General features: G+C 37.3%; 1 protein-coding gene across 1 annotated transcript; it reads right to left on the bottom strand.

Annotated features, from left to right (window-relative positions):
* Nucleotides 1-868: 868 nt before the first annotated feature.
* olig3 (oligodendrocyte transcription factor 3) lies at nt 869-2,782 on the bottom strand. Its single transcript, XM_035399580.1, has one exon. The coding sequence runs from the start codon at nt 2,549-2,551 to the stop codon at nt 1,769-1,771; it is 783 nt and encodes a 260-aa protein (XP_035255471.1). The 5' UTR covers nt 2,552-2,782; the 3' UTR covers nt 869-1,768.
* Nucleotides 2,783-14,464: the final 11,682 nt, after the last annotated feature.

The following is a 14,464-nucleotide window of genomic DNA, read 5'->3' as shown; positions in this document are numbered from 1 at the left end:
GCCTATAAGATGTTTTTAAAAGGAGGCACTTGGTGTTTTATATAGTGTAATGTTTTACCGAAACTTTTGTGAAAATGTAGGATTAATTATCACAAAGAATGAAACCACACAAGTTCACCATTTAACCACTTAAAAGAAAACAGATTTATATTTGATAACATTGAGCCTGCAAGGTGGTTGCCATTTTAGTACAAAACAAATCATTTGTATCCACTTTAATCAAAAGCTTACACAATATGTCCGTGTATGCAGTGTATGTGCTATTAATTTTGTAGAGGATAAGTCGGAGTCGGGGTCCTTGGCATCAAATATAGGATAGTACTTATCGTGAAAATAGAGAAATCGTCGTTTATCCAAACGTTCTGGCGCGTGTGGGACAATGAGTGCTTACTAATTGCGAGTGGGTAAGTGTTTGTCCAAGTTTCTCAAGAAGTCTACATTTGGAGCAGTATGGAGGGCAGAAACAATTGATAAGGATAAGTGCCGGATTTCAAATACCATTTACAATTCAGCCAACATACGGAGCGTTCACAATATATTATCAATTCAAGTGACTCTAAGATATATACTTTTTTGATTAGCTGAGACAAGCAAGGGAGAGCTGCAATACTCCGGCAAGGCGTTTGACCTCAACAAATGGAATGAATTTTGTCATAACTTCAATAAAATATTCGCGTGTTCTTGAGCTGAAACGAAAGGCAATTTTGTAAGTGAATGAAGTGAGACTAAACAAGTTTTAGGAATTAAAGGCAACCATTTTAAGGGGAATATTAATGGAAAATCTGGATTCTAAATGGAAAGCGCAAGTAAAATAGTAGTGTCATTTACATAATCTGCTAATATAATTAATAAATTAGATTAAAAAAAACATTTTTATAATAGTTTATTGAAACTTCATCCAGGAACACTGGGCAATAATAAATATATCAATAATCATCAACAATGTACAAAAATAAAGACACAAGGTTGTCTCTGGGCATAACAAAATCTTTCCAGCAAACGAAACATGCTTTGTAGCTACTTTAACCACAGAAGCCATGCTAAAATTGTTCAAATTATACAAAAATGAAAATGTACACAGAATAACTTCACGTAGCTATAATAAAACTATTTTAGTAGTGAAATAAAACGTCGAAAAAACAATATAATTTCACTATTTTCTCGAACTGTATATATATTTATTTATTTATATTTATATATGACCACAGAAATAAATCAACCCATTTCAGTTTTCTTATTTTAACGATCCTTGTTACAAGGAACACAGCGCATCCGTCATTCCAGCAAATGATGAATTTTACAACAAAAAAAAGAAAAAAGAAAGAAAATCCATTTAAACCTGCATGCATCTCACTCCCACTTTTTTTGACACAACACTAAATATTTCTTATTTATCTTCAAAACAACAATTTCTCAGTAAATTAGCCCAGATTAGTAGATGATGTCCAAGAACAAATTGAACGTGTGTATGATCCCTTTTAATATGATAAAAATTATTTACATCGTGTGATGCAGCTCTGGAGACACCTAATAACCAGCGAATCAGTTACCTTGAAAATTGTTTTTGACCAGATCCTTGTTACAAGGAAGAAAAAGTAGGTTTAACATGTAAAACTAATGAGCAAACGAATGAACTGAAATATTAAATTGCAGGCATGCATACAGTTTTGTTTCTTCTTGTCCATCTTAAAATCTCCCCCAGGAACATGAAATGATCGCACTACTTTGTGGCATAGTCTATTTATTTGAAGACGTTCAATGTTCAGTCCTACTTCATTACGTCCTTGTTTTCGGACGAAAGTCTCGTGAGTCCGGCTGAAGTAATAGGAATGTGAGGAGGTGGGGGCACCTGGCAGATGGTACAAGGACACGGTAAACCTGCCCAGTGCTGGAAACCACTCCCGAGTGGAAGCGGGGGCGTAGGCGCTGTCTTCAGCAGGGAGTGGGGGGCTCGGATGGAGGTTAGTCCAGGTAAAGTCGTGGAAAGAGTGGCCGAAGTGGAAGAAGGAAGTGCGCTTCCGAGTAGCGGGTGCACCTGGTGGGGAGAGTTACCGGTGTGCACCGCGTGACTGGCTGAGTGTCCAACTGCACTGCAATGAAACGCAGAGTGGTGCCCACCATAAATTTCTCCAACCAGCCTCTTCATCTCGTCCAACGAGCTCGTGAGCATCAAAATGTAATTTCTGGCGAGCAGAAGAGTGGCAATTTTGGACAACTTCCTCACGGACGGCCCGTGAGCGTAAGGCATCACCTCTCTGAGTCCGTCCATTGCCAGATTCAAGTCATGCATCCTCTTACGTTCTCGGCCGTTGATTTTCAGTCTGAGCTGCTGTACCTCTTGCTCGGTCACCTGCTTCTTGAGTTTGTACTTGCTCCCTGTAGGTGTTTTATCCCCGTTCCTGGAAAGGTGTTCGCTCGTCATCTTCTGTAGAATTTCGTTCTGAGTGGAAGACACGGAATTGAGTCGCCCGTCTTGCAGGTGGTGGTCTCTGAGATAGATCCCGTCCATGTCTGGCGAAGAAGCTCTGCTCGAGCTGGAATCTGAATTCATTTTTATTAGTTCGGCTGGGTAGGAGGTCGCTTTCCTCTCTGTCTCTGCCTCTGTTTTTAAAGTCAGTCTTGTCTGATCACCTGATTGCTGTCGTCGGCGTGCTGTCTTTGGTTTTTCAGGGGTAGTTAATCAATATAAAACGCTCTCCGGCCGCTGGCTTGGGTTGCTTTGTTTACTTTTATCTCGAGGGTGCGCCTCTTGGTCTGTAGCGAGGTAACAGGGGGATCTGCGTATTTATAGAGCTGCTTAAGAGCAGGGCACAAAGAAGCCCTCCTATTCATATGGTCTTGTTAGGATGACGTGCGCGTTATACGGGGCGGCGTGCTTTGACTGTCCCATTGACCAAGGAACATCTATTCATACTCATTGTTTTGCCACCGTGGGGGACACTTCAGTCCTGGATCTTCTGAAACCAAGGCAACTTGAAAACACTCCTCAGCTCACTAGATATAATAACGGGTTTGTTTTTTTTTTGTTTTTTTGTAGATTGTCTCATCGGTTTATCTTACGCGCATCCCATAGCTTGCTTTTTCTGTTCTGCTAAATTAAACACGGAGATTAATTGCAGATCTGCCTTCGTCCACGCCAGGGGTAAACCGTATAAGTGGAATGGTACCGGAATATGGTTTTGGTATGGCTAATTTGAACAGAATTGTGTTGTTTTCGGACTATTTTAAAATGCACTGTCAATCATTAGACTAAATAGCAATTCCATATTGACAGTTCAATTTTGACTTTTGTGAGTAATAAAACGTTTCATTGGTTATGCCATATTGTGTATATGACCAATATACACACACTTATATTGGTCATTACAAGTGTGCGCGCGCCCATATATATATATATATACACACACATACACACATTTATTTATTTATGTATTTAATTATTTATTTATGCATGCACACACACTTAAAATGCGCTAAATTAAATAGACATTAGTTTGCTTGCTCCTTTTGCAAAGTAATTTGAAACCATTATACTTATTTACAACTTTCCAGCATAACAACATGTCATATGACAGGTGAAATCCGTTACATTGTATAAGTGAGCTGTTAATGAGCTACAGTACACGCAAAAATGTCGTCATCGTTTTTTTTCTTCCAAAAACCTAAATCAAAAACACTTTTTATTGAGAGGGGTTGAGAAGTAAGTTTTGCGTCAGATGACTGGTCGTAACATGACAAAATTAGATCTTATCCAGTCCAGAGCAGAACTCATCCTTAAACGCAATACTGTTTTTGTCATTACGAAATAGATTTACCCTGACACAGTAGTCGCTTTCGATGGTGATTTCGTGTTTTTTTTTAAGATTATAGCCTACTGTGAAATATTCCGTTAGTGTGTCAATTTCTTCCTCTGAACCCAAGCTGTTTAAATAAAAATGCTATCGCTTTCTAGACATTATTATTATTATAATTATAAGTATAATAATAATAATAATAATAATTATTATTATTATTATTATTATTATTATTATTATTATCATTAACAAATTGAAAGTGTACATTTACATTTTAGCAAAGTCTACATCAAACAAACTTTCTCAATTTCAGAAATATAATCTCACATGGATTATGTCGAGCAGCCTATATGATGTAAAAATGAAGATGATTCCTTCCCTTTTACTTCGTCCAGCGATTTGTCATTCAAGACTCCTAAAACAAACTCTTCGAATAACCCAAATTCCATCAATGCTACATGTGTCGGATATGTTTTCAGAGACGTTCACGTGGTAGCTAAATTTGCAATGTCCCATTAATGGATCAAGCCCCAGATTCTACATTAGCCCATTAGAGACAACCATTTGTAATTGCTTTTACAGCAGCGGATTAAATTCGATGGCTTCACTATGTTTTGACATTTTATACCAATATGCTCACCTCTGCTGTGAATAAAGTATAGTTGTCACATATATATCTTTTAATTGTGCCTAAAAGTAACATGTGCACTTCAACATTGTTTCTGAAATATTTCAAAATGAATTACCTTTATGTTCTGTGCTGCATGTTAATAAAATATGTAACCACCGTCATAATTTGACATTATTAACAGAATAATAAAAAAATAAAATGGACGAACCCTATAGGCCTACCTTATCAAGAGTTTGATTTAACAGTCAACCTTCTGTTGGGCACAGTGCAATGACATTGCAAAACCACTGTAAATAATGGAATAGTTCTCGTTTACATATTTAAAGTGGCCCAGTATGACATCGCTGTTTTTGTTAGCATTAGGTGAAGAACGTAATTACAGTATTGCTGTTATTAACGAAGGGTTAAAACCACGAAAATGTCTAGCATCATTCCATGAACTATGTTTTTTGAACCAAATCAGAACATATTTGAATAATTTGTTATTGTCATTCCGCAAATATTATTATTATTATTATTATTCAATTTAGAAAAATAATACTAGTAGTAGGCTAGTAGTCGTAATAAAAACTCTCTGGATAGGAAAGATATTTACTGTTATACACATTTTGCCTTTAAAGAAAATAATATGACAAAAAATACTTCCCCTTCAGTTTTTAAAATCGCATTTGGAAAAAGCCCTCAAATTTATATAAAAAGGTTTCAATAGAACATGACACTTAAGACCGTTTGCTGGGACTCATGCGCGCTCACGTGCGCGCGCGCACGCACGCACACACGTTCGTTCAGGAAATTGCTTTATAATTCCTCACTGCACAACACATTTATTAGACATATAGTAACTATACACTTTATAATTTTATCACTTTATAACATTGCTAGGTATGATTATTATTATTGATAATTATTTCATATAATTTACCAATATAATACTATTGAAATACTGGTAATTAATACATGTATTGTATAATTAATACATGAACAAATTAATTAGCAGGCTGATTTTTGTCCACAGTCTAAGCAGGGCCGTAAAACTGCTACAGAAAATATATTTTAGAGCAAGCATTCCTGAAGGCCCACTACAATGACCGCTCTGCGGCCGAGGACCCCGCCTGGGTACCGTACTTCACTACTGGGACATGAACGCTCAGACTGAACCACGGTGGTAATTAACACACTGGAACACGGAGGCTTCGCGACGTGTCTTTAGTATTGATCTGCATACCTGCCGCCTTTAGAACAATAATGCCCAAATGAGCGAACTTAATGCCCATCGTATTCGGCTATAGAGGATATGGTAATCAGACAATGTAGCTTAATTCATCTGAAAGTCCAAAACTTGATTTAGGCCTATGCAATATGAAAATTCAAACAAAAAAGAAAAAGCGCAATGGGAATTCTGCACTTAGTGACAGGGATTTCCACGTGGGACACTGAAAGCGATTTATTTTTAAATAGTTTTGGATTCTGTTAAAAATTTACTGCATATTTTGCTTAGGCTTGGGAACCAATTGCAACAGACAACTCTGTCTAAATATGTTTTAATACCATCAAATAAATTATACTGCTTAAATATGCTAGACCTATACTACACGGGGCTACAAAGATATTTACACTGAAGTTCTGACTGTGACGACGTGACGTCATGCAGGTGCTGACTTGCATTATCCGACGGTAAATTGCAGGACATTTTTTGTGAGCTGGGAGGTCCGCATTATCCAACAGCGAACAATACATCCTTTAGTGTTTAGTATTGTATTCCATTAAACGGAGTTACATCATAGATAGGATACAGTTATAAAATATAGTATTTTCTGCGGTTACATTAATAAGCAGAACATGACATCCCCATTTTTAATTAAAAATGATGCGTTGAAGGCATGTAATTATACGCATGGCATTCACTGGAAATAAAACAATCCTGAAATTATAAATTGAAACAAATGTAAGTGCTTTATGCGGGCTTTAGAACGAGATTACTGAAGGAAGTCAATCAGAACTGTCGAGGTACCTTGCCAAAATTAATTCAAGTGACTTTTTTCCCCTCTGCAATAGCGATACTACAGGAAATTAGACCTTTCAGCCAATGAAATATACTCTCGGATGATTGACTCTGATTAGAAAACATAATTGCCTCTTTATTGAATATCATTAGCTGTACTGATTTGTGTGGAAGAATGACTTTTGTTTACATCTGGTTGGTACAACTGCAGGAAGATCACACACCCGTAAAAAGGTTGTCCTTGCAAACCATACTTACATAATGATTAGAATTATAAAATAAACAACTAATACATCTGGTTGTGAAAAGTAATAATGGAGCTCAAGCTGAAATAAGACTCTGTAGTCTGGAGTCTATAGACAGCAGCAGTATCAATCTAAAAGCCAACTCACTCACACTCATATATTAATTTAAGTTATAAACGTGAAAATAAAAAAAACTGGGATTTATAAAGGTGATATACAATGAGGTCATAATGTTGGGGACAAAGACATATTTTTCTTGATTTAGCTCTGTACTCCACAATTTCAGATTTGTAATCAAACAATTCACATGTTGTTAAAGTGCACATTCTCAGTTTTTATTTTTATACATTTGGTTTCACCATGAAGAAATGACAGCACTTTTTATATATAGCCCCTCATTTCAGGGTATCGCAATGTTTGGGGTGTACATATGTTATATAAATGAAAGTAGTCATGTTTAGTAGGCTACTTTGTCACATATCCTTTGTATCCTGTGACCAATAGCCATCCTGAGCCGCTGAGCATCTTCTGCGCCATCTTCAGCTCCTGCTTGTTTTGGGGGGCAGTTGTCTTAAGTTTTCTCTTCAGCATATGAAACTAGCGTTCAATTGGATACCGATCGGGTAAATGACTTGACCTGTCAATAATTTTCCAGTTTTTAGCTTCTAAAAACTCCTTTGTTGCTTTGGCAGTACATTTGATATAATTGTCTTGCATTAGGATAAAGCGCAGTCCAATGGGCTTGGAGGCATTTGCTTGAACTTGAGCAAATAAGATGCTTCTGTACACTTCAGAATTCATTCTGCTGCTGCTATCAGTAGTTACATCATCAATGAAGTCAAGTGAGCCAGTACCTGCTTTAGCAATACAAGCCTAATTCATAACACCCCCACCACCATGTTTCACAGACGTCAGGGTAGGGTGCTTTGGATCTTGGGCAGTTCCTCTTGGCCTCTACACTTACTGTAGCTCTTGTGATCACTCTGATACAAGTCCATCTTGCTCTCATCTGTCCACAAGACCTTTTCCCAGAATTCAAGCAGAACTTTTATTAACGTCTAAGAAAAGTGTAGCCTAACCATCCTGTGTTTCCGGCTAAACAATGGTTTGCATCTTGTTGTGTAGCCTCTGTACTGCACTGTGTTCGTGCAGTCTTCTGTGGACAGTAGTCACTGATACATCCATACCTGCCTCTTGAAGAGTGTTTCTGATCAGTCAGACAGGTGTTTGGGGGTTTGTTTTCATTAAGGTAAGAATTATTTTCTCATAAAATGTAGAGGTTTTCCTTAGCCTAAAAGGCCCTTTGCGATTACTGAGCTCACCAGTTCTGTCTTTCTTAATGGTGTTCCAAACAAATAGTTGTGTTCAACCTAAAGTTTGGACTATGTCTCTGACTCTTCTTATTTCTCAGCCACATAACCGCTTTGTCCATATTAACTTTCATTGTCACAACTCTGGTCCTTGTGTTGACAAACAGCAATAACAGACTCCAAAGGCAATCAAATGCCTGGAATCAAGACTAGATATTGTAAGCTCTCTTATACATACGCTGGGCAAGCAATGGAACACACCTGACTAATCAGAAACACCTGTGAAGCCATTTGTCCCAATCATTATGGTGCCATGAAATAGGGGGAACTATGTTAAGTGCTGTAATTTCTGCATGGTGAAACCAAAATGTATATAATTAGCCTTTAATGCAAGCTGAGAATGTGCAGTTTAACTACATGAGAATTGTTTGATTAAATATCTAAAATTGTGGAGTACATTGCCAAATCAAGAAAAAAAAGATGTACAAAAAAAAAAAAAAAAAACATTATGAAGCTCACTGTAAGTCAAGAATACTGATGGCTTAAACAAAGGTCTTTGGAGAGCTACAGGTTCTGCTGGTTTCTTTGCTACTCAGTATTTAACTGTGTCAATTAACTTGCCTCACCTGGATTCTTAGGACTGAGTTGGTTACTCATTTTAAGGTGAAAACCAAAACCAGCAGATCCTATGGCTCTCCGATATTTTTGTTTGTGTTTGGAGGTTCACTGTGGATAATGTACAAACTCTCTGATTTCACATCAGCTATGCTACTTAGGAAAATTCTGTTACAGAAAAAAATTCGATCATTTTAAAGAAGTAATTATATACATTATTTATACCAAGTTCTGAGTCAAATAGAAAATACAAACTACAAAATGATTTCTCAGAGCAGACTGGCTCCTGGCTGCCATGTTTTAAACAGTTATTTTTCTCTCAACTGCAATTTTTTTAAACAGAATGTTACATTTATGAAAACCAGCCGATTTCTCATTTAGAAATTTGAATGTTTTTGGTGAGATCAGCAATATTATTATATTATAATATGATGGTATATGACTATGAGCCATGCTCTTCTGAGATATTTCCAAGGCATTTGGAGAATCACAGAATAAAATATGCAGTATATGCATACTATGCAGATGGGGAGTGCATTGGTTGGCTTACTCTGAATTTGGAATGCTTTATTTGACATTAAGCTAAAGCATGAGACAAAGATAGCATGTAGCAATGTTTTTGGGAAGAGACTAGCAAACAGCCTGGCTAATGGATTGCACACAAAAACACTGCATGCATTGCAGAAACAGATGAAGCAGTCCATGTAGATAGCTTGTCTACTCCCTCCTGTGCAGCACAAAGTCTTCTGTCTAACTGCAGTTTTTATTTTTCATACCCAGATATTTACCCTTCTTTTTGTATAACGTTTTTATGTTTTCATATCTGCTTACACATGCTTTTCCTCTGTATTTCCATCAGATCACCTATATCACCTTTGCCAACCTTGGCTTAGTGTCATGTAATCTCAGCATGACTTCCTGGTAAAAAGTAGGTTTAGAATGCTTGGAAAAGATTGACAGTTTTCCGTTACCTGCAAGCTGCAGCCAAATTAAGTGACCACTCTCCCTTTTTTAAAATAACTGTATTCATTATTCGTCACATGTTTCATTTACACAGAAGTACTGCTGTTCTGTTGCTATAGGCTACACAAGTTTGGATGCAAACCCTTTGCATGCATAGCCCAACAGGCTATGGTTGCAGTATTATTAGGAAACTATTGCTAAATGATACACATTGTAGCTTGCCCTAGTGGCCACTAAGTTTGAAATCTTTTTTAAATAAAATGTAATGCTCTAACAAATGTTTACAGCTCTTAATTTTAGTCTAGAAAATAATTTAGACCTATTAATAAATGGCATTTTTGTGTTCATCATTATATCCATCCATTATCTATACCCACTTATCCTGGGCAGGGTTGCGGGGGGTGCTGGAGGGAGGTGCAGGAGCCTATCCCAGCACGCATTGGGCAAGAGGCAGGAATACACCCTGAACAGGCCGCCAATCTATCGCAGGGCACACACAGCGTTCACTCACCATTCACTCACACACCCATGGGCAATTTAGAGTCTCCAATTAGCCTACCTGCATGTCTTTGGACTGCGGGAGGAAACCGAACATGAAGTACTCCGACATAACCCACGCGGACATGGGGAGAACATGCTAACTCCACACAGATATTCAAACCCAGGACCTTCTTGCTGTGAGGCAACAGTGCTACTCACTGCACCACTGTGTCGCCCTCATATGCTGTAAAGATTGGAAGCAGAAAGCATAGGCATGGCCTAAAAATCTATGCACTCCGGTAAACAGTAAATTAATCAGAGGCATAATTCTTCTTCTTCAGAGCATGACGGGGTAAAATACATGGTAGTTTGTCGTACATATTGTTCTTTTACTCATTTACAGATAAACTTCACATAAACTGAACAACTTTACTTTTTAAACTGCTTTTTAGGTCTTAGATATAGAATCCTCTGATTTTTCAGATCTCCTTCACTCTTAAGACATTTAGACATGCAATATTGTTTCTTGAACAAACCATCTTCCTCCTCATTATTTTAGCTACCAAAAGAGATGTTCATTACAGTGCTTATTACAGTTCATTACACCAGTGGTCATTACAGTGTTTATTTAAATAACTTGGAGATGACCCTAGAAGCTGAAAATAGATAAGAAAAGGTTTATGGACCTGAAAACAACAAACTATATTCACTAGCATTGTTATGATGCTTTTGGTGAATATCATTGTTAGTAATAAAAACTATTTTAAAATCAGTTGCTAAAAAGAAACATAAAATAAGTGTGTAAGAGAATGACATAAAAGGATCCATGATGCATCATCCATCCATTAGAAGCCATCACGAAATGCATCTCATATTCCACAGCAATAAAAACCTCACAGAAAGAGGAGAAGTATACCCACAATTCCATTGTTTGGGTTAAAAAAGGAACCTTTCCTCATAAGGTGCAGCAATGCTAAGAAAAGCTCTCAGCTTCTTTGCTCTCTCTTGGTGGCATTTGAAAGTGTAAAGCTTTGAATACCAATTGCTTGAACTGGACATATGTGAATCCCTTTTAATCCTACTAATCCTGTCTCCAAGTGTTTCTTTGTCTGTAGGGGCAACACACATAGATCTAAGTGAAAGTGTTCCTAATCCAGGCAATGTGGAAAAATGTCTCAGTATGTGAGAAGGGGAGAGGGAGGGGAGATGTAAGGAGAGAGCTTTATTGTCCCATTGGCTGTGGGGGTGGCTCTGGGGGTTTTGAAGAAGGGGGTCCTCTCACCTACTCAACTGTTAGGGGCAGGAAACCCACCCAGTAGGATGGGCCTCCTGTTCCCCAACACTTCTCCACCCTCCCGCCAGTCGCAACAAACTCCCCAAACCACCGGTGCATTTCACCCCCCCCCCCCCCCCCCCCAACACCCACCCAATTCTGCATCGCCACATTTGCCCCTAAATTGAGTCTTTTTTTATTTACTTGGCTTTATTCTGTGAACAGTCCCAGCAGGTAGCTCCCACTGCATCACATTCAGTTCTAAAGCCTCCAGCCTTTTCATGATCCAAACACTAACTGTCCTCCCCATGAACACCAGAGTCTCACTGCCAATTCCATCAAATAAAATAAAAAGAAATATGGTCGGTATTGAAAGAAGCTTACGTTTTCTTTATAACAGAAATCCTTCTGTGGTAAGACTATAAACCAAAATATAGAGACAGTGTGACAGGAATAATGTGTATTTCAAAAAGTGCTGAAAAATTTATGCGTGGAGTGTAGATGGGTTAAACTCATCACAAAATGCTTTTAACGATATAGATGTTTCTCATGGTTACAGATTATTGAACCTTAGTTTATAATGCACAGCTGTAAATGAAACCAGTAATGTGTGTGCATATTTATATATATTTATATATATATATATATATATATATATATAAACGGATATGAACAGATTACTTTCAAAATATATTCATTTTAGTTACTAACGGATTCTTTGGGCTAATGGGTGTTTCCCTGTCAGTTGGGCTGGTCTCCTGAAACCTCAGTCATCTCTGAATGGAACTAAACAGCTCAACACCAGTCCACTGTGCTTGAGTGCCTTAACATGTGCTCCAGCACAATCGGGAACACCAGGCAGGCCTGGATTACACTTGTTGATATGGAAGTGATCCACTGCTTGCAGAATGCTCTATGAGTCAGTGTGGTCCAGATCTTGTAACTAAAGGCTGATATGGAGATAGGAGAAAGCCTAATATAAACTTTACACTCCACATCATAGATCATAATATAATATCTGTATTATTCATATCTATTATAGCTATATAATAAATAAAAATAATAATAATAATAATAATAATAATAATAATAATAAATTTTATTATTATTATATTATTAACTTTATTTCAATGCATCCCATTATAGTTTTTTTGGAAATGTAGCCCAAGTCAAAATGTCAGAATAAGAATTTTATGTAAATTTTATACTAAAAAAGTGAAATCAAATCATCTTTATCACGAAAAGTATTCTGATGACTATAGACTGATTTAAAAATACAGTTAAATTCAGTTAAATTTAAGGGTACATTTGAAAACTTATGCAGTGGCCAGAATCAGCCCACAGTTTTTGATATTAAATTAACAAATAATAAAACATTAGATTTTTTACTTCACAGACAGAGTTAGGTCATTTTGGTGATATTTAAACTCACAAAACTGTACAAATTTAAAAAAATAAATTTTTTTTTAGTTTTTGTTGTTTTCTTTTGTTCCTTCTTTCCTTTTAACTTCATTCAGACGGGAGAGCAAACAGTGATGGGGGTCACAGTACAGTAAGTGCCATTGTGAGGAATCACAGGCTGTAGATGGGTTGACTGTCAGCAGCCCTATGGACTACACCACACCATAAAAACCAGCACATAGACCAGCACTACATGAATGGAGTTGTAAACCCATAGTTTAAACTATAACATATACATTTATTCTTCCCAGGTATGTGTGTCTGTCTTTGTTGTTGTTACTCCACAAAAATAAAAAAACAGATTATCATAGAATTAAGACAACTAAAAAGCATTAAGAAAATAATGCTTCTAAGCATAATAACTAAAAAAAAAAGTTATTTTTAGTAATAAGAACAATCAGAATATTTTCAGCAGCTCAGAGTATTCACAAAATATTCTACAGCAGCTTAGAATACTCTGAAGCAGCTCAAAGTAATTCTACTGCACTCACGGTATTCTACAGCAGTACAGAGTAATATACGGTAGGTCAAAGAATTCTGCAGCAGCTCAACATATTCTACAGCAGTTCAGAGTATTCAACAGCAGCCACAAGCCACGCATGCAGGGAGTGTGGGCAGAGGAGAGCCAATCGTATGCCAAGACTGTGGGACTTACTCATGCAGGTCAGACTATTCCACAGCAGCATAGGCCTCATACACACTAACACTAAAACCTGTTTCGCAAACTTCTCCTAAAAACTGAATCAAGTTCACACTGGTTTCAAAAACATTTTTATTTAAACCCCTTGGAGGTAGGATCGAAAATATTTCAAAAAACTACAGAGTGTCAAATTAAAGGAAAAATAAATTAGTGGATCCTATCGTGCCCTATGTCACACAAAAATGCTGAGCAGGCCCAGTTGACCTCGATTTTGGATCAAGATGGCCAGAGGAGAATATCTATATAATATCTATATAACTATATTACTTTGGGTTCTTTATCGGGGCACGGATGGCTTGAGCTTCAGTCACAAAGACTGCTCAACTGGCTAGTGTTTCAATAGGAACAGTGAATAAAGTGACATCTGCATTTAGATCTATGGAAAAGACAATCAGTAAACAGGGTCGGAAATTGTGGTCGAAAGCGCACATTCGACGACCGTGATGCTTATACATGCAACGTAAGGAAAAACACATTGGAGCAACTTTTCCTCAGGTGCCTGAGAATGTCAATGCAGAACATGACCAGACTGTGTCAGCAAGAACAGTCCATCTACAACTACATAGAGAGGGATATTATAGTAGGGACGCAGTGCATAAACCCCTCATTACTAAGTCAAATGCACATTTGAGAGTTCAATGGTGCAAAACCCATGGGCACTGGTCTTTAATTTGTCACCCATCTGTATATATTATGGTCGTCGATGGCAGTTCAACTTGGATGGAGGAAGAGATATATCACAAACACTTGGAAATCCACAAGTCGATCCATGTTGTTCATTTTATTAAACTGTAAATGATGTTATGGTTACTAAGTAACACAAAAGATTAAATTCACCGCCAAGGAAATGTACTGCGTGGAGCACATTCGAACACCACCTAATGCATTTGAGTAATGTGCATGAACAGGTTAAGATAACAAAAACCTCTCAACTTAAACATTTCTGAAATGTTTTGAAACTTAAACTGCTAGTGTGTACGAGGCCTTAAA

The sequence above is a fragment of the Anguilla anguilla genome, chromosome 18, assembly GCF_013347855.1.
Source record: "Anguilla anguilla isolate fAngAng1 chromosome 18, fAngAng1.pri, whole genome shotgun sequence".
NCBI classification, from domain to species: Eukaryota; Metazoa; Chordata; class Actinopteri; order Anguilliformes; family Anguillidae; genus Anguilla; species Anguilla anguilla.
Note: the sequence above shows the minus strand (reverse complement) of the source record. Positions and strands in the feature narration are given on the sequence as shown.